General features: G+C 45.2%; 1 protein-coding gene and 2 long non-coding RNA genes across 25 annotated transcripts in view; 2 read left to right on the top strand and 1 right to left on the bottom strand.

The window, feature by feature from the left end:
- The window catches only part of GRK4 (G protein-coupled receptor kinase 4), a 77,135-nt gene that overhangs the window by 11,946 nt on the left and 44,291 nt on the right, over positions 1-20,898 (bottom strand). For 17 of the 23 annotated variants that reach the window (XM_078003048.1, XM_028848255.2, XM_078003053.1 and 14 more), the window contains 6 exons: positions 20,198-20,290; positions 18,318-18,381; positions 14,217-14,357; positions 8,271-8,461; positions 5,643-5,680; positions 375-464 (listed from right to left, as the gene is read on the bottom strand). In XM_078003048.1, the coding sequence (XP_077859174.1) occupies positions 375-464; positions 5,643-5,680; positions 8,271-8,461; positions 14,217-14,357; positions 18,318-18,381; positions 20,198-20,290 (617 nt within the window). Of the gene's footprint in view, positions 1-374; positions 465-5,642; positions 5,681-8,270; positions 8,462-14,216; positions 14,358-18,317; positions 18,382-20,197; positions 20,291-20,684; positions 20,713-20,898 lie in introns of all 23 variants that reach the window. The other 6 variants (XM_078003049.1, XM_078003057.1, XM_078003066.1 and 3 more) reach the window with 5 other exon arrangements.
- The window catches only part of LOC144341100 (uncharacterized), a 42,767-nt gene continuing 33,487 nt past the window's right edge, over positions 11,619-20,898 (top strand). The window contains exons 1-2 of the long non-coding RNA XR_013417700.1: positions 11,619-11,949; positions 12,319-12,441. This is a non-coding gene — a long non-coding RNA (uncharacterized LOC144341100). The remainder of the gene's footprint in view (positions 11,950-12,318; positions 12,442-20,898) is intronic.
- On the top strand, positions 12,526-14,761 carry LOC144341104 (uncharacterized). Its single transcript, XR_013417704.1, has 2 exons — positions 12,526-13,183; positions 13,383-14,761. It is a non-coding gene; the product is annotated as an uncharacterized LOC144341104 (long non-coding RNA).

The raw sequence follows: 20,898 nt of genomic DNA, 5'->3' as shown, positions 1-20,898 counted from the left end.
CACTGCCCCTGGATCTTTGGAATAACCAGAGTGGGGTGATTTCCTGAGGCTCTGAGAGGCTGTCGTGCACAGGGGAGGACATTGGCAGAGTGAGGAGACCTGCGGTGTCATCCCGATTCTGCCCTCACTTTGCTGAGTGACCTCAGGACTCACAACCTCTCGGGCCTCACCCCTCATCTGTAAGAAGGTGAGGGCAGCCTATAGGATCCCCAGCAGCCTCAACACTCTGACAGGTGAGAGATTCAAAACACCACTGTGGCATCTACTAGTGCCCAAACCGAGGCCCTGGTCCCCTCAGGGTGGCTTTCTCTGTGTTCTGAGGCACTCGGGCACCTGGAGAGAAAGGACAAGGATGCTGAAAGCCTCTCACGAACCCATGTAGCCGACTGTTCCAACTCTTCCTCGAGCCATCTGCCCTTCTGGGATCTCCATGGCCAAACCGAGGTCTGAAATCCGGATGTGTCCTGTGTGTTCAAATATGTTATTACACAGGTCACGGGGGCAGTAGTGATACTTTAACAACAATTAGAACGGGAAAAAAGGCCCCTCAGAAACCATGGATGGAAATAATAGTATTTCATACTCTGGAACAGTAAATATAAAATGATATTTAACCTTTTTCATGTTTAGTAAAATTCCATACAGTGCATTCAGTTTCACTAGTAGCAGGAAAATTTGATTTTTGCCTGGCTATTGATCAGGAAGCTCTTTAATCATAGATAAACCCTTGATAAGACAGAAGCACTGGATTTATTATTTTATGTCATACAGCTTCCAGATATATCAATAAAAATATAATGAATATTATATCAACTACAGAAGAGTAAATAAACACTTTGTCAGAGTACCAGTACTCTATACAGGGACAGCTATGCATGAATGATACGGAGTTTTTCTCTTGAGAACAAATGGTAATAGAGTCGGGGAAATAAACAAAATTAAGGTACTTAGGGAACTATATTACGTGTTAATGCCTTGTATATAGGAGGATTTAAATATTTGTTGAATTCCTATGGAACTAACAAATTAGGCCAGACATGGTGGCTCACATCTGTAATTCCAGCACTTTGGGAGGCCAAGGTGGGAGGATTACTTGGGTCCCAGATTTTGAGACCAGCCTGGGAAACATGACAAGATCCTGTCTCTATAAAAAAAAGATGTTTTTAAAAATGAGCTGGGTGTGATGGCACATGGCTATGGTCCCATCTACTCTGGAGGCTGAGGCAGGAGGATCGCTTGAGTCCGGAAGGGTGAGGCTGTGGTGAGTCATGATCACACTACTGCAGGGCAAGAGTGAGAACCTGTCTCAAAAAAACTGTAAAGAAAGTAAGAAATTATCGAAAACATTCTGCTGAGTGTGCAGAAAAATAAGCCAGCCCTGGAAGCGGACACTATCTTCAACTTATCCACTACTTATCCTCAGCTTCTAATATAGTACCCAGGCCTAGAGTAGGTGCTCAATAAATATTTATTGGCAAAATGAATGAACAACCAATAAATGTTTGCTAAAAACTAAAAATACGCAACATGCCCTCCAAGGTACTGTAGTCATTTTAAAACAGTCTACATGATGCTTTAGAGAGGAAAGCCGGCCTCTGACTCGGCTGCATACACATAATACACCACTCCCTGCCCTTGCTGCGTGCCCACCCTGGGAGGTGGGAGAGTACAGGGGTGAGGAGCACAGATTCTGTAGCCAGATGGAGTGGGTCTGAGTCCTGGCTCTGCCATTTACTATCACGTCTCAGTTTCCTCCCCTCGTACAGATGCATTCTTTCAATAATCCAGACTTCATTTTCTTTTTTTTTTTTTTTTTTTAGAGACAGGGTTTGGTCATGTTGCCCAGGCTGGTCTTGAACTCCTGGGCTCAAGTGATCCTTCCACCCCGGCCTCCCAAAGTGCTGGGATTACAGGCATGTGACACTGTGCCTGGCCAGCTTTCATGTATTTTTTATTTAAGTAGAGTGCTAGCATGTTGTGACTTTTTTTTTTTTTTTGGCATCATTGACTTATTTTTCTTATAAAGATGGATTTTTAAACTGAGAAATGCAACTTAAAACTACATTGAAATACCAATTCCCGGCTAACAAACTGACAAAAGCTCCAAAGTTCGAGAACTCGGTCTGCTGGCGAGGCTGTGGGGAAACAGGTGCTCTTGGGCACTGCTGGTGGGAATGCAGACGGGACAACACCCTGGAGGGGAATCTAGCAATATCTGGCAAATTGCATATGAATTCACCCACTTCTAGGCCGCTATCAAGGATACATTCAACAAACTAGGAAATAACATGTGCACAAGGCTCTCCATCGCGGCACTAATGGAAACAGCACGAGTGGAGATGACACGCCCACCAGCAAGGGCCGTGCAAACAGGACAGGTGCACCTGCAGGAGGCACAGCAGACGGCGGAAGCGCTTCACGAGTGTTGCAGAGCCATCTTTGCCACATATTCAGTGAAACAGCCAAGTGGAGGACAATACGTGTGGTCTACCACTTTATTTAAGAAACAAGTGGGGAACTTGTTTATATAGAATATGTGTATGTCTATACATATACCATATGTAAATGAAGGAATAAAATATGAGTTAAAATAATTACTTGGGGGTGGTCAGGGATGGAGGGATGGAATCTAGACATCTCTCAATACATTCTATTTTGTGGTTTTATCTTTGGAACCACATAAATGTTTTACATAATTATAACATTAAAAAATTAGATTGCTAAAAATTGAAAGCAAAATTAAGAAAACGAACCTAATGGTGTATCCAGCTGGTGGTTTAACCACATAGAAGGGAATGATACTGAGTGACTTTTTTTTTTTTTTTTTTTTTGAGACAGAGTCTCACTCTGTCACCCAGGCTGGAGTGCAATGGCATGATTTCAGCTCACTGCAACCTCCACCTCCCAGGTTCAAGCGTTTCTCCTGCCTCAGCCCCTCAAGTAGCTGGGACTACAGGCATGCACTACCACGCCTGCCTAATTTTTTTAATTTTTAATAGAGACAGGGTTTCACCATGTTGGCCAGGCTGGTCTTGAACTCCTGACCTCAGGTGATCCACCCTCCTTTGCCTCCCAAAATACTGGGATTACAGGCATGAGCCACTGTGCCCAGCCTCTGAGTGACTTTAAATTAATTTGAGTGAACAACCCGAGAACCAAAGAACTTTTGCTAATGACTAAAATAATTGCAAAGAAATCTTTTACTGTTTTTTTGTTTGTTTTTGTCGTTGTTTGTTTGTTTTTTGAGATGGAGTCTCATTCTATCACCCAGGCTGGAGTGTAGTGGCGCAATCTTGGCTCACTGAAACCTCTGCCTCCCGGGTTCAAGCAATTCTCCTGCCTCAGCCTCCTGAGTAGCTGGGATTAGAGGTGCACTGCCATGCCCGGCTAATTTTTGTATTTTTAGTAGAGACGGGGTTTCACCATGTTGGCCAGGCTGGTCTTGAAATCTTGACCTCAAGTGATCCACCTGACTTGGCCTCCCAAAGTGCTAGGATTACAGGTATGAGCCACCATGCCTGGCCTACAATTTTTTTTAATTAGCCAGATATGGTGGCCCATGCCTGTATTCCCAGCTACTCACGAGGCTGAGGCAAGGTGGATCACTAGAGCCCTGGAGGTCAAAACTGCAGTGAGGCATGATCACACCATAACAATTAACATATCCTTAATCGCTGCTGGATGTGGTGGTGCATGCCTGAAACTCCAGCTACTCAGGAGGCTGAGGCAGGAGGGTCGCTTAGGCCCAGGAGTTTGAGGTTGTAATTGTGCCACAGTCACACCCGTGAGTAGCTACTGCACCCAGCCTGGGTAGCATAGAGAGACTCTGACCCTAAAAAGAATTTTAAAAAAAGAAAACTATGGTCATCGACATCAGAGGACTGTGGTTCCCAAGAGAAAAGAGTGAACTGGCCCAGCAACCATCCTGGCGTCCCACCCAGGAGTGCCTTTCAGATAGTGGCACAGGAGGGGAACCTGGGCAGAGCAGGGGTCTTGTTAAGTTAGCTAGGCAGGGGTTAGCACTGGGGAAGGATGGCTCACCTCAAATGTGTGGGGTAAAGTTCTAAAGAAGAGGGAGCTACACAGAAAAATCTCCTAAAAACACAGAAAAAGGTTATCATTGTGCTCCCCTGCCTTGTTTTCACTTCTGATCGTTTCTTATGATTCTCCCTTTATATTTGTTTATGTTTCTGAGCAATCACACATACACACAATTCCCTGCTTTGTTTACACAAAAGGGAGCACACTACACACACACTCTGCACCGCACCCTGTTCCAATCAACCACATAGGTTGGATATCGCTCCATTTTATATACAAAGCATGTTCTACCTACCCTTGTTAAGTCATTTAACAACTTAATAAGTGAGCAGCTTTGCTTAGCGCTCGCCCCACTCAAGCCACCTCTGGTTAGCAGCACCCCACCAGGAATGAACCACAGGCTAAGCCAGGAGCTATGGACACAATCTTGGACAAGTTTGATTCCTAAATCTTGGTATTGCCTTCAGTAAAATGAGAATTCCAGTACCCTCCTTCCTCACAGGGCGGGGTGTCATACATGAATTAGATAAGCATGAAAGCATCTGGCAGAGGTGTAAAAGAAGACTAGCATTCCAAGTACCCTGCAACTGCCCTCAGTCTCCGCATTAGACGCCTGTCCTCTTCTTGGCAGGAGCCACTATGACCCTGCCATATGCGCTCTACTAGACTGTAAGACCCTTCTTTGCCAAGAAAACTCACTTGAAAGAAGCTCTTTCCCAGCACTGCTTGTGAGCTATGTGTGAGCACAAGCACGCACCCCAGCAGTCCAACCATCCTTGCATTCTGGGTATGACTGTCCCTTAGAGGAACCAAGGTGGAGTGCGCACCCATGCTGCTGACAAGGAGCCTGCTGAAAAGGGCCACTCCCTCTCCACTATTACAGGGTCTCCAAGCAGCCATCTGCACCCTGCTCTATGACACATGCTATGGGACAAGAGGACAGCACCAGGGGCAGCATGACAAAGTTTAGAGGGGAATGGAAATAAAAAAGGAATAAAGCAAGAGGTGGGTCAACAGCAAGAAACAAGAGAGAGAAAATGTTCTGACTTTGTGTTTACTTTAGTATGCTTCTAGGCAGGGCACAGTGGTTCATGCCTATAATCCTAGTGCTTTGGGAGGCAAGGCAGGAGGATTGCTTGAGGACAGTAGTTTGAGAACAGCCTGGACAACATAGCATGACCCCTATCTCTACAAAACATGGTGGCGCACACCTGTAGTCCCAGCTCTGCAGAAAGCTGAGGTGGTAGGATTGCTTGTTCCCAGCAGTTCAAGGCTGCAGTGAGCTAAGATTACACCACTGCACTCCAGCCTGGGCGACATAGGAAGACTCTGTCTCAAAAAAAAAAAAAAAAAAAAAAAAATGCTTCTGAACTCAATCATTACTTGAAAATTATGACCAGCTTTGCTTCTTGCCTAAACACAGGGAAATGACCAAATTGTCAGTATTTTATCTTTTTAAAATGAACACATACCACAGAGTTTTTCTTTGTTGTTGTTTCCATTCTCTATTAATTATTAAGTCCACTTTCTGCATCCAACTTTCTGTATCCAAGTCCCTTAACAAAGTCTACCCGTTAGATGGGAAAGGCTTGCCCACTTACCGCGATCATCAAGGAGAATATTCTCAGGCTTTAAGTCTCTACAAGGAAAGAAACAACAACAGAAGGCTCAATGATTCAGAATCTGGCACTGTGATTCCGGAGTACCCAGTGGGAACAACCAGCATGAGCAAGGGCCAGGATGGCAGAAAGCAAAACCACCCTTCATGAGCCATGGAAACTGTCTTTAGCTGTCACATGGCAGGACAAGAATGTTACAAAATTCATCTCAGCAAACAGCTCACATATGACGACAGTATAAAATGAACTGTTTTACATAATTATACAGATTTGAAGACATTTCAGTGATTAAATATGCAGCCCAGTAGTAAGGAAAGCAACTAGTCCTTAATGAACGTGGCTCAATTTCTCTTAACCATTAACATATTTTTAAGAGTTTCAAAAACTGAAAATTCCCCATATTAGAATGCCTCAAGCTGGGTGTGGTGGCATGTACCTGTAGTCCCAGCTACTTAGGGGGCTGAGGTGGGAATGTCACTTGGGCCATCGGTCATTCATTCAACAAATGCCTGGTAATAGCTACTGATGGTGAGTCCTGTGGACACAGCGGTGGATGGGGCAGCCATGGGCAGCCCCCACTGAGTGCAGGTAGGTGAGGCAAGTGGGTACCAGAGGTTAGAGGAGCCAAAGCTTATATGAGAAAATCCAGCTCATCTTAAGACTGAAGCCAAACACAGCAGCTCAGCCGTAGTCACCTGTGAAGTGTGATTTACTCCAGGAGTAACAAAAGAATCCAATCTCCTATGGGTGTGTTCCATGCTCCAATACCACCAGACTCTTACCTCTAAGCAATGGCAACAAGGCTTCCTCAACTCAGGCGACCACCTCTGTGTCTAGAGGACTCACAGCCAGGGCAGCAATCCACCCCTTGCTCAATGCTCAAGGTGCAGAGGTGTCAGCCCCACTGCCAAGCCTGGTCTCTGATCCTTGAGAGATATTTATCCCATATTGGCTGTGGGATATAGAAGATAAGGAGAAGCCAAAGGTCCATCAGAACAGGGAGAAGTGAGATCAAGGACTCCCAAGAAGCTCATTGTCTGGCGTGACCATCTGAGCAGACAACGTGGGCAGCACCTGGAGGATGTGGGAGAGGGGGCACATCCTCACACCCTCGTGCTATGTGGGCTAACTCTGGACGGATGAGCAGGAGTCTCTCAGAATGACAGGAAGAGGGACTGGGTGGAGAGTGGCACCCACACAGGAACACCTTGTGCAAAGGTGCAGTGAGGTGAGGACACCTGAGCAGCTGAAACTCTCGCATGACAAGGGCAGGAGGTGCCTGTGTGGGAGGAGCAGGACCCAAGGCTGGAGGGCTCCGTGGGGAGCTGCATCACAAAGGCCATGAAGACCAGGCTTGCAAGGTAACAAGGGAGACACCATCAGGTCCCATATCAGGCCCCCTTCCCTTGGATATCAAAATCCAAGGGTCCTCAAGTCCCTGATATAAAATGATGTAGAATTTCCGTATAACCTACACACATCCTCCCAATTACTTTAAATCATCTCTAGATTACACATGCTACCAGACATAATGTAAATGATATGTAAATTGTTATTATACGATATCATTTAGGGAATAGGGACAAGAAAAAAGTCTACATGCTCAATACAGACACAACCATCCTTTTTTTCTGAATATTTTCTCTTTTTTTCCCCTTTTCACCCTGCTGAGCAGGATGTTTTGAATATTTTCGATTCACAGCTGGTTGAATCTACAACATGGACCCCAGTGGGAGACCGACTATAACTGGTAGATGAACCCACAGAAGGGAGGAAATGAAACTGCCCAGGGAGAGTGACTGAGAAGAGACTCAGAGCCCAGGAACTCCAGCATTTAAGGGATAGGAAGGGGTTTTGTGTTTTCCTAAAACTAAATACATTGATTACACTAAACTATTAAGTTTAATTTTCTTTACTAAATTCTAAGATGCAAAAAAAAAACACTACTACTTCAAGACATTAAATCGATATGTTATATGGCAGGACATAATACATCCTTATCAGAACTATCAAAATACCTAAGAACCTTGGAAACAGGCTCTTCTTATGTTTACATGAGTAGCACTACCTTTATTTGATCAACCTAACAAGTAAAAAACAAACTTCTGCTTCAAAAAGACAATTTATTAGAAATGTAAGCTGGGCACGGTGGCTCACGCCTGTAATCCCAGCACTTTGGGAGACTGAGGCCCGCGGATCGCCTGAGGTCAGGAGATCGAGACCAGCCTGGCCAACATGGTGAGACCCCATCTCTAGTAAAAATACAAAAAATTAGCTGGGCATGGTGGTGGGTGCCATAGTCCCAGCTACTCAGGAGTCTGAGGCAGGAGAATCGCTTGAACTGCAGTGAGCCGAGATTGCGCCATTGCACTCCAGCCTAGATGACAGAGTGAGACTCCATCTCAAAAAACAAAACAAAAAAACACCCAGGGCCCTCTGACTGGCCATATTCCCAATAGTGTAAGTGACCACCCCTATAAATCACCATTGAGGGGCTCCCAGCTACTCTCCTGCTCAGCCTGGAAGCAGCCAGTGTGAGCCAGGGAAGCCTACAGCTGGGAGAAACTGGCTCCAAGACTTGCAGGCTCCATTAGGTAGCAACGTTCTTACCTGTATACAATTCTTTCCCTCTGTAAATCTTCCAAGCCGCAACACAGCTCTGCAGCATAGAAAACAGCTCTCTGCTCATCAAAGCCGGGATTACCCAGGTTGTAAATGTGAAACTTCAAATCCCCTCCATTCAAAATGGTGAGCACCAAGCACAAGGCATCTTTGGTTTCGTAAGCGTAGGCTAAACTAACCTAAAGATAGCAACATCATAAAGACAGAACACGAACTTGCTCTTTTTTTTTTTTTTTGAGACGGAGTCTCGCTCTGTCGCCCAGGCTGGAGTGCAGTGGCCGGATCTCAGCTCACTGCAAGCTCCGCCTCCCGGGTTCGGGCCATTCTCCTGTCTCAGCCTCCCGAGTAGCTGGGACTACAGGCGCCCGCCACCTCGCCCGGCTAGTTTTTTGTATTTTTTAGTAGAGACGGGGTTTCACCGTGTTAGCCAGGATGGTCTCGATCTCCTGACCTAGTGATCCGCCCGTCTCGGCCTCCCAAAGTGCTGGGATTACAGGCTTGAGCCACCGCGCCCGGCCACGAACTTGCTCTTTCACTGGTGATTTCCTCTATTTGCTAATATGCAAACAATCCATGTTAGGTTTATAATCAGAACATGCGAATACTATTATGTTTCAGAGAAATGTACAGGACACATCACGTGCCTCTTGGACCTTGGCATACTGAAGATTTTACCGCAGCTGTGTCGCCAAAAGAGAGAACTTCCTAAAGCTAAGCAAAGAAGTGGCAAAACTTCACCAAGACACTTGGGCTTATGACTCCTCTGTGTTTTGCTCTCATCACTTGAGCCCTGACAGTCTGTACTTCCTGGGCAACCACGTTCAGCACACAGGCTATGCCCCACCAGCAGCGCAAGGGAGGTCTCACTGCACCACCTCTTTCCCACATTTTGTGTTGTCAACCTTTTTAGTTTGAATCCTGCTGGTGGAGTAGTCTCCTACTGTGGTCTTAAGTTGCATTTCTGTATATATGAAAATATAGGGGACATTTTCATGTAATTAATAGCCATTTGGATCCTCTTTTGTGAAATGCCTAGTCTATTTTTTCCCCCATTTTTCTATTGGTTTGTATGTCAATTCACACACACACACACACACTCACACACACGCACACACACACCCTGCTGGGATTTTGATTGGGGCTGCATTCAATTCATTTAATCTATAGATCAATTAGGGGAAACCAGCATCTTTACAGCATTGGGTCTTCCAATCTGGGAACGTGGTCTCCCCCCATTTATTTAGACCTTCTTTATTTTTTTGAGACAGAGTCTTGCTCTGTCGCTCAGGCTGGAGTGCAGTGGTGCCATCTCGGCTCACTGCAACCTCTGTCTCCCAGGTTTCAAGCAATTCTCCTGCCTCAGCCTCCTGAGTAGCTGGGATTACAGGCACCCACCACCACGCCTGGCTAATTTTTGCATTTATAGTAGAGATGCGGTTTCACCATGTTGGCCAGGCTGATCTCAAACTCCTGACCTCAAGTGATCCACCTGCCTCGGCCTCCCAAAGTGCTGGGATCACAGGCGTGAACCACAGCACCCAGCCTCCTTCTTTAATTTCTTATAATAACATTTTACAGTTCTCACTGTAGAAGTCTTGAACATTTTTGTCAGTTCTTTGCCTAGAACTGTTTTTTAAGATCAAGGTCTTGCTATGTTGCCCAGGCTAGACTCAAACTCCTGAGCTCAAGTGATCCTCACATCTCAGTCACCCAAGAAGCTGGGACTACAGGTGCACACCACCCGCCAGGCCTTTTCTTAGATTCTGATGTTTCTTGAGGCCATTGTAAATGGTATCAGTAACATTTCCATTTTCTAATTGTTAGGGGCTGATTCATATTTAATCACTTGGTTAAATCCTTAATAGGTTATCTAAAAATCCAGGAAGGTCTCCACGTACAACGATGTTGTTTGAAAATAATGAGTTTTGGCCGGGCACAGTGGTTCACACCTATAATCCCCACACTTTGGGAGGCCTAGGTGGGAGGATCAGTTGATCCTAGGAGTTCCAGACCAGCCTGGGCAATATAGTGAGACCCCCATCTCTATCTAAAAATAAATAAATAAATAAAAATTTAAAAAAAGAAAAAGAAAATGATGAGGGTTTTTTTCCAACCTTTTTTCTTCTTTTCTCTAACCTTAATCCCTTTCACTTTTTCCTTTACCTTACTGCACTGGCCAGAATTTCCAATATCATGTTGAATTGAAATGGTCAGCAGGTATCTAGCCTTATTCCAGATCTCATGGGGAAAAGCTTTTAATATTTTCATATTAAGTACGATTGTGCCAGAGATTTTCTGAAGGAAGTTCCTTTCTGTGCCTGGTTTGCTTCGGGTTTTTAAGCCTGCCTGGGCGTTAGCTCCCATCCAAAGCTCTTCCTGCAGCTATTGAGATGACCATACGGTTCTTCCCTTGATTCTGGTAATATGATAAATTACATTATTCGATTTTCATTCTTGGAATAAATCCAACTTGGTCACAATGTGTTAAAACAGTAAGAGAGGTGGAGGAGAGGAGGCCCCAGCGGGCATGCAATAGAACACAGATTAAACCACAAGGAATTATCAGTGGTCCTTGAATTAGTAAGGATCCCTTACTTCCTCTCCTCTTGTGAATATTCATTCAACATCTGCTCAATATATATTAAAATAATATTGAGAATCTTTTACCACGCCAGCCTTGTTGTAGGCAGCGGGAACGCAGTGGTGAGCATGGCCCTGAGGAGCTCTGTCCTAATATCGTGGTGGAGGAGGCCTGGGCAGTCACAGATGACAGAAGAACCAATGCAAATAAACCATCCGACAGAGTGACGGGTGACTCGCAGACTGCCTATGGGGAGTGAGACCAAGGGCGACAGGGAAAGGCAGCGATGCTCCATGCAGAGCACGGTCAGGCGCCCGGCCTCATGTGGCAGAGGTGGCAGGAGCTAGGTCCCTCAGTGCCTGAAAGGCCAGAGTTGAGTCTCATTTTATTCTCAGAGTGACAGGTGGCCACTGGAGTTTTTAATCTGGAAAGTAGATGACTGATTTAACTTTTCCACAGACTGCCTTGCACTGCTCCGTGGAGAACAGACTGTGGGGGGCGAGGGTGCAGGCAGGGGCAGGGGGCTCCAGGGAGAGGCTTTACTGCCATGGGTCAGGGCGCAGCAGGGATGAACGTGCCGCTGTAAGCAGGGAGAAAACACCAATACAGAAGCAGAAAAATGCCTCTAGGTTCCTTGGGAGAGGCCGACAATACAGAAATCAAAGCATTTAAGCAAAAGAAACTGTAACAACTGCATCTGTTCTTTTCATAAAGCTGGACTGTGGATTTCTATGTTCCAAGGTAGTTACACAGGGATTTTTTTTTTTTTTTTTTTTGCTTTGTTTTGTTTTTGAGATGGGATCTCACTCTGTCACCAGGATGGAGTGCAGTGGGCAATAATGGCTCACTGCAGCCCGGACCGCCTGGGTTCAAGCGATCCTCCCACCACAGCCTTCTGAGTAGCTGGGACTACAGTCACACACCACCATGCCTGGCTAATTTTTTTTTTTTTTTTTTTTTGGAGATGGAGTCTCACTCTGTCACCCAGGCTGGAGTACAATGGCGCGATCTGGGCTCACTGCAACCTCTGCCTTCTGAGTTCAAGCAATTCTCCTGTCTCAGCCTCCCGAGTAGCTGGGATTACAGGCACCCACCACCACACCCAGCTAATTTTTGTATTTTATTACAGACAGGGTTTCACCATGTTGGCCAGGCTGGTCTCAAACTCCTGACGTCAGGTGATCTGCAGGCCTCGGCCTCCCAAAGGGCTGGGATTACAGGGCATGAGCCACAGTGCCTGGCCTTTTTGGAAAAAAATTTTTTTGTAGAGGCCAGGCTCGGTGGCTCACGCCTGTAATCCCCAGCATTTTGGGAGGCCAAGGCGGGCGGATCACAAGGTCAGGAGTTTGAGACCAACCTGGCTAACAAAGTGAAACCCAGTCTCTACTAATAATACAAAAAATTAGCTGGGTGTAGTGGTGGGCGCCTATAATCCCAGCTACTTGGGAGACTGAGGCAGGAGAATCACTTGAATCCGGGAACTGGATGTTGCAGTGAGCCAAGATCGCGCCACTGCACTCCAGCCCAGGAGACAGTGCGAGACTCTGTCTCAAAAAAAAAAAAAAAAAAAAAAAAATTGTAGAGATGGGGGTCTCCCTATGTTGCCCAGGCTGGTTTCAAACTCCTGGGTTCAAGTGATCCTCCTACTTTGGCCTCCCAAAGTGCTGAAATGACAGGCATGAGCCACCAAGCCCAGCCAAAAAATATGTTTAAAGCAACTCCCAGAGAAGCCCACTGTATTAAAGATTTTCATGTAATTGCAGGTGAGAGTGACATATCATATACACACTGTGCTATTAAATTCAGGTGCTGGCTGTGAAGGTACACTGTTTGGGAACATCTGTCCCCCTGCACAAAGCAGCTGACCTCAGGGCTAAGAAATAAATGGCTTGGAGGAAATAGCTCTAACATGACAAATCATTTTATAAATTCTCATTCACACTCTCCCTTCAACCAGTCTTCATACTTCAGTAGCTGCTACAGGACATACATAACTAGGTAGACAGAAACTGGGTTTGGAGATGAGAACCACACTATACCATGCACACTGTAAAGCCTGGAACTGCTTCCCTGAACTCATACCAGTCCACCCAATGTTCTGTCCTCCCCAGAAAGGTGGGAAGGTGGGATCTGGGCTTCATACAATTGGGATATACTAGTTGAGGGCCTAGCAGTAAACTTCCCAGAAAAAGGAAAAGACAGAAAACAGATTGAGGCCAGAGGGAGGAGGCCCACATGAGAAGAGGGGCTAGAGATAGTATTCTCAGCCAGAGGTGGTGGCTCACGCCTGTAATCCCAACACTTTGGGAAGCTGAGGCAGGTGGATCACTTGAGTCCAGGAGTTCAAGACCAGCCTGAGCAACATAAGGAGATCTCATCTCTCCCTCTCTCTTTTTTTTTTTTTTTGAGACAGAGTCTTGCTCTGTTGCCCAGGCTGGAGTGCAGTGGTGCAATCTCAGCTCACTGCAAGCTCCGCCTCCCAGGTTCAAGCGATTCTCCTGCCTCAGCATCCCGAGTAGCTGGGACTACAAGCACGCGCCACCAGGCCCAGCTAATTCTTTTCGTATTTTTAGTAGAGACGGGATTTTACCACGTTGGTCAGGCTGGTCTCAAACTCCTGACCTCAGGTGATCCACCCTCCTCGGCCTCCCTAAGTAGTGGGATTACAGGTGTGAGCCACCATGCCTGGCCAGAGATCTCATCTCTAAAAATAAGAATAAAAATTAAAAAATTAAAACCTAGCTGGGCATGGTGGAGTGTGCCTGTGCTCCCAGCTGCTTGGGAGGCTGAGGTAGGAGGATCACTTGGGCCTGGGAGGTCAAGGCTGCAGTGACCCAAGATTGTGCCATTGCACTCCAGCCTGGACCACAGAGCGAGACCTTGTGTCAAAAAAAAAAAAAGGAGACAGAGAAGGTCTCCTCAAGCACAGCCAAGTCAGTGTCCCGGGGGCCAGAGAAACTTGACTGGAGACTGACAGCAAACAGAGATAAGCTCTGGCTGGCTGTGATAAGGGAAATTCACCAAGAAACACAAGGTAACTAACGGACCTGGACAAGCTCTGCAAGCTGGCAGGTGTCAAGAGGGACAGAATGGGAGGTGGGAGACTACAGATTTATAACAAACCAGAAGTTAGAAGCAGTATCACTACTTTCATGTTTTCTAAGGTTTGAATAAGAAAGAAGGAGCTGTTACTAAAAACAAAACTGTTACTAAAAGGAGCAAAACCCCACATAAACTCAGAAAACAAGAAATGACTTCCACAGCTTCAATGAGAGTGAGCTGAGCGGCATGTCGGCTGACATAAGTGCTACGAATCACACAAGGCACAGTGAAGACTAAGAGGAGACACTTACTACGAATCTACTTTGCACTTTCTCCAGAATTCTTTTTTCATTTAGAGCCATAGCTTCACCTTTCCTCTTCTTTATTCTTTTTTTTTGTAGCTTTTTACAGGCATACATTTTTCCTGTGGCTCGCACTTGACAGGCACAAACCTAGTTTAAACAGCAAAGTAAAGGAGGTTTATGTCCACCTGACGTTTCTTAGGCCACACAAAGGAAACCCTTTGCTTGATGAGGCCCTCACTGGCAGAGACCAGCAGCAGCACATGAGGAGACCGTCTCAAAGGTGGGCGTTGTCAGTGTGAGTCGGCTCCTCCTCTCAGTGACGCGCTGCGTTCTATCAACTCTAAGACAGTGTACAAACGGCACTAGTTGGCATAGGTGATCACGGTACATCTGTTTAATTTTTAAATGTTCCCATATGTCTATTTTACTTTTTGTAAAAGTGCAAAAGTTTTAAAAAGTAAAACTAAAAAGATTCTTTTTTCAGCTGGGCATGGTGGTTCACGCCTATAATCCCGGCACTTTGGGAAGCCAAGGCAGGCAGATCACCTGAGGTCAGGAGTTTGAAACCAGCCTGGCCAACATGGTGAAACCCCGTCTCTACTAAAAATATGGAAAAAAAAAAATTCACCAGCCATGGTGGCGGGTGCCTGTAATCCCAGCTACTCTGGAGGCTGAGGCAGAAGAATCACTAGAACCTGGGAGGCAGAGGATGCAATGAGCCGAGATCGTGCCATTGCACTCCAGCCTGGGTGACAGAGTGAGACTCCATCTCAGGATTCTCCTGCCTCGGCCTCCGGAGTAGCTGGGATTACAGGTGCCCGCCACCATGCCTGGCTAATTTTTCTTGTATTTTTAGTAGAGACGCCATGTTGGCCAGGCTGGTCTTGAACTCCTGACCTCAGGTGATCCGCCCACTTTGGCCTCCCAAAGTGCTGGGATTAACAGGTGTGAACCACTGTGCCTGGCCTAAAAAGATTCTTGAATTTTTAATTTAAAAAGTCAAGAGTATAAGGAAATATATTTCATATAATTCACAATTTTCATATCTTTATTCTATTACTTCTTAAAGTAGTATTTATGTATTATTTTAACTTTATGTCATGAAAAATTTCCAACATACAAAAATGGAAAAAATAGTATCATGAGCCTCAGGTTCTGGTCCCCCTGCCTCTGTGTCATCAACATTAGGCTACTGTTTCTTCCAACTCCCATCCATTGCACACCCCACAGGGGACTGCTTTAAAAGCAAACGTAAGACATGATATAATTTTATCTACCAATAAAACAATTTTGGTGGTAAAAGAAATACAAAGTTAATTGTGGAAAATATTGGAAGTAAGAAGGACAGTGATTAAAAACTCACCTGCAATTCCAAGATAATCACTGTTAATATTTTGTTCTATTTGATTCTAGGCCCACCTTCTTACATGGGTATGCAAGAATACATACCCTGTTCCCCACCACCCCAGCCTTTGATGGCAAAACTGGTCTCATATTGTAAAATAGGTAATATTTCTTAACCTCCTTTTAAAAAATCTTATTGTGTGACTATTTTCCTATCATGAAATGTTTTCCTAAAATGTGACTATGGCAAAATGTATTTAATCATTTTCTTACTATTAAGACTTGGCATAAAAATCCCTTCATCTCTCTTTATCGTTAATTTTTTAAAAATTATTCTAAGTGGAATTGGCAAATCAGAGACAGGGAATGGAAAGCAGACAAGAGTGTCAGGCATTGTGCTAACAGCTGGGGGTGAACACTCACTGGCTTACAGCAGCCTGGCGGGCAGGGCCGATCATTTCCCTGCTAGAGATGAGATCGCCATGGCGGGCCCATGATCACACTGCTGGAAGTGATACGACAGGACCCTGGCCTCAGGTCTGTCCACGTCTGAGTACGTGCTCCTTCCACTACAGTCTGCGGCCTAACACCACGACAGCAGAGATGTCTACTCAATTCCCTTACCATTGTGCTCGCTCAGGACCCTACAAATTAATTTCGGAGGACTTCAAGCATAAGCAAAAGAATTACTGTTGACAAAATAAAACCAACTACGTTTGCTCTCTCAAGACCACTAGAGGAAGTGCTAGCATTTGGAAAAAGCAAATGCACGATGAGAATCTGGATTAAAGGGCACCGAGGCTGTCCCCGCATTAGGGCGAGCAGGGCTCCTTCCGACAGGCATTCAGAGTAGGGGTGGGCTGACTGCTCACTGCCTCTGGGCCTTGACGGAGAGCACACCACCTCCAGAGCAAGTCTGCTGAAAACTGCCATGCTTGATTCGTGCAGCCAGTCATTCGTTTGGGAACCCAAGTAAATCTGTTAAGAAGTAATCTATACAATCATAATTATACTAAGTCTTTCTTGTCTTCTTTTTTATGTATTTATTTATATTAAATATTTAAATAGAGAGGGGGTCTTGCCATGTTGCCTAGGCTGGTCTGGAACTTCTGGGCTCAAGTGATCCGCCCACCTTGGCCTCCCAAAGTGCTAGGATTACAGGTGTGAGCCACCGCACCCAGCACCAGGTCTTTCACAATAGCTAAAATTTGCTAACATGTCCCTGTTGAATCCTATCAGGACTGACATGTTTTATAAACTGACATGTGGCTATAATTAGACTTTCATTCCTTTGTAAACACATGACCTACGTTCCAGAAATGTTTCCTCTGCTCTTTCACAAAATCTGAGTCTTTACTTTTGCAGATCATTAGAGGCAGATTAGCAAGACTCGAAGTGAGAAAATGACTCTCCTGTTCTAGGACAAACTCAAACAGAGGACGGATTTCTTACAGAAATATCTGTCATGGAGGGACGAGAGCAAGCATTTGACTGGATTAGGCAAAATATTCTTCATGGCCTCTGGAACTGTAGCAGAGGGACAGTACTGTTACTGAAGTCATGACTATGTTGGCCAATTTCTTGTCATGTCAAGCTGCAGGTGCATGACAGATCTCGGTTGCAGTGTGCTGCCTCCTAGGTCAGCTTTCTAATTAACTTCAAGCCAATGCTAGTGGCTTTTGCTTTGAATGTAATATGGGAGCAATAATATCTGAGTCACACCCAGGCAGTGTAACCTGCTTCTGAGTTAAACATACAGTGTTAGTTTGGCAATGGCTTGCCTGGCTCTTAGGGGCTTGTAAGTTCTTGAACTCCATATGATCACTCCAGGTAACTAATAAGGTAATTAACATTCTTTTAAATTCCCCAGACCAGAACTGCTGCTGTTCTCCATCCGCCAACTACAGTGGTCTCCATCTAGGAGACCCATCATATTTAAACAACACCCCAGGCCGGGCACGGTGGCTCACGCCTGTAATCCCAGCACTTTGGGAGGCTGAGGAGGGCGGATCACCTGAGGTCGGGAGTTCAAGACCAGCCTGACCAACATGGAGAAATCCTCCTCTACTAAAAATACAAAAATTAGCCAGGTGTGGTGCCGCATGCCTGTAATCCCAGCGACTCGGGAGGCTGAGGCAGGAGAATCGGCTGAACCCAGGAGGCGGAGGTTGTGGTGAGCCGAGATCACGCCATTGCACTCCAGCCTGGGCAAGAAGAGCAAAACTCCATCTCAAATAAACAAACAGACAGACAAACAAACAAAAAATCCCTCGTGAGTCTGTGAGTCATTTCCTTAGGATTTTCCCAAATTGACACATTTCCAAACACCTTTTGATGTAGGTATGAGGTACATACATGTCCAAACAGAGCAGGGTTACGTAAGTATATTTAATAATTCACTCTGTACTATGTGAATTTGGGGTCAGTCTTAAATTTACGGAAATAGAATCATGGAAATTCCACAATACAGGAGCAGAATCATCTTTCCATCTGGGCAAAGTGACTGAGCTGGGGCATCAAGCATGGAAACCAGCTTCTTCAGAACTATGAGGTAAAAGGTGAAGTCACCAAGAGAAGGGATTCTTCAAAACCTTTTGCTCAAAATTCCATGTGGATTCTCACAGTCGGCTAAGATGATTCCCAAAACGCCCACTAAGGCAACAGTGTACTGGGAGAGTTGATGCGTTACCTGAAGCCGTGTTCTCAGGACCTTGCTGCCCACCCAGCTAGCAGCGCTGCTCGGAACTGGCTCCCATTACTCACCTCTCCAAATCCGCCTTTTCCTAGAACTCTGTAATGTCTAAATGTGTTCTTGGTTACGGGCTGCCTAATCAATGAGAAAAATAAGTTTCAGGTCCACATTGCATTGTTCTTTTAAAACAGAAAAGACTAATCAGCGCTTGTCTTCGCCTCATTTATTGAACCATTCTGCTCAAAGGAGATGCCCAGGACAAAGGGTGTCTGTGCTCAGGGACTGTGGCTCCCTCTAGCAGGACAGCTCTTGACTTGCTCTAAGAGCAATTAATTCATCTTTTTTTTTTTTGAGATGGAGTCTCACTCTGTCGCCAGGGCTGGAGTGCAGTGGCACGATCTCAGCTCACTGCAACCTCCGCCTCCTGGGTTGAAGCAATTTTCCTGCCTCATCCTCCCGAGTAGCTGGGATTACAGGCGCCCGCCACCACACCCAGCTAATTTTTTGTATTTTTAGTAGAGACGGGGTTTCACCATGTTTGCCAGGCTGGTCTCAAACTCCTGACCTTGTGATTCGCCTGCCTCAGCCTCCCAAAGTGCTGGGATTATAGGTGTGAGCCACCACCCAGCCAATTAATCTTAATTAACATTTAAGACACTGAAGCAAAAGGCAGAACAGTCCAATTATCCTTACTAACTAAAGACAGGTCTGAAACCAGCTGACACTAGGAAATGTGTATGTTCATAACTGCCGGTGTAGACTTGGGTAGACCCCTCTCAACCTGTTCAGAAAGCATGTGAGGAAGATGACATATATACATTGTGCCATGCTTTGAAAAAAGAACCTCAAATATGTTTATACCCAATGCCTCAAAAACAGCATGTATAAGCAAGAACTGGAAATTTAATCGATCAATAATAATAGTACTAATAATAACACTAGTAGCAGCTAACCCTTTTTTTTTTTTTTTTTTTTTTTTGAGACAGAGTCTCGCTCTGTCACCCAGGCTGGAGTGCAGTGGAGCCACCTCAGCTCACCACAAGCTCCACCTCCCGGGTTCAAGCGATTTCTCCTGCCTCAGCCTCCCAAGTAGCTGGGAGTACAGGTGCACGCCACCACGCCTGGCTAATTTTTGTAGTTCTAGTAGAGATGGGTTTCACTATTTTGGCCAGGCTGGTCTCGAACTCCTGACCTCAGGTGATCCAGCCGCCTCAGCCTCTCAAAGTGCTAGGATTACAGGCATGAGCCACTGCACCCGGCCTGCAGCTAACACTTTTTAAGTACTTATTTTGTGCACCAAACATTGTGCTATAAGCGTTGTACACACATTTCTCAGGTGATCCTAGCAATGGTGCAAGGAGGCAGATTCTATAATTACCTCTAATTTACAGAACAAGGACCTGCCACTCATACAGGCTAAGCCACTTACCTGAGGCCACATAAACAGTAAGAGGCTGAGCAGGTTTTAACTGCCAGGTGCCACCCACTGCATCCTATTCTATCACCAAAAATCTAAGCTAAGTTTTATTTTCTAGTCACTGAAACAACAGGGATACCTGCCGTTTTAAAAAGAGAGAACAGAGTCTACTAAATTAGAAGAAATTGTACAATACTAATACCTATGAAAATTTCTGTATAAAAATATCATATACAACTCAAAATTTCTAATTGTATTTTGACAGATGGAAAAGTCTATGTCAATCAGTATGTATCGTGAGAAATTAACACTTGTTTTATTGAGGTCTCTTTTCTTTTTTTCTTTTTTAGAGATGGGGTCTTGCTACATTACCCAGATTGGAGTGCAGTGGTTATTCACAGGAATGATCATCTCATACTATAGCCTTCAAGTCTTGGGCTTAAGCAATCCTCCAGCCTCAGCCTCCTGAGTAGCTGGGGCTACAGGCATGTGCCACTTCAACTGGCTTTTATTGAGTTTAAAATTAGAACATACCTTTCCAGCCATTTCCATTGTAAAAACTGAGAAAAATATGAGCTTTCTTGGTATTCTTCAAATGGTTCCCCTCTTAAGTAGTTATGGGTAACTCTAGAAAAAGATTTTACAAAATTATATACATTTGCTGTATTAAGAAGTAAAAACAAGTATGTTTTAGTGCATTAATAAGCACTGAATATGGGAAAGGCAATGATTACACACAATTCAATAGTTTGAATTTGCAATTATAAAAGTCCACATTAGGTTCTAACGCTGTAAGTGAAAATAGAAGTGAAATAGAATGAATGCAAAGAGCAGTGAAATAGAAGGATGCATTCCCTTCTTGGGAGTGAGGGCGTCAGCTGTTCTGTTGTCAAGCAGCACGCTTCCCATGTGCGAGGCACAGTGGAAAGGTCCCCTGGAGGACAGCACAGAAGTCAAAGCCATGGGCTGCTGCACGTCCTGCTTCAGCCACTCACTGGCTGAGGGACCTGAGCCAACTTACCCAACCTCTATGGCCTCAGTTTCTCTTTCTGTAAAACAGAAATAATAATCATGCCTACTTCATAGGGTTACTGTGAGCAGGTAAACGCATTAATACTTCCAAACATTTACTATTGTTTTGTTATTTTTTGTTGGTGGTTGTTGTTACAGGGTCTCACTCTATTGCCCAGGCCAGAGTGCAATGGCACAATCATGGCTCACTGCGGCCTTGAACT

This window comes from Macaca mulatta, chromosome 5, assembly GCF_049350105.2.
Source record: "Macaca mulatta isolate MMU2019108-1 chromosome 5, T2T-MMU8v2.0, whole genome shotgun sequence".
Lineage (NCBI taxonomy): Eukaryota > Metazoa > Chordata > Mammalia > Primates > Cercopithecidae > Macaca > Macaca mulatta.
The sequence above is the reverse complement of the archived record's forward strand: the minus strand, read 5'-3'. Positions and strand labels throughout refer to the sequence as shown.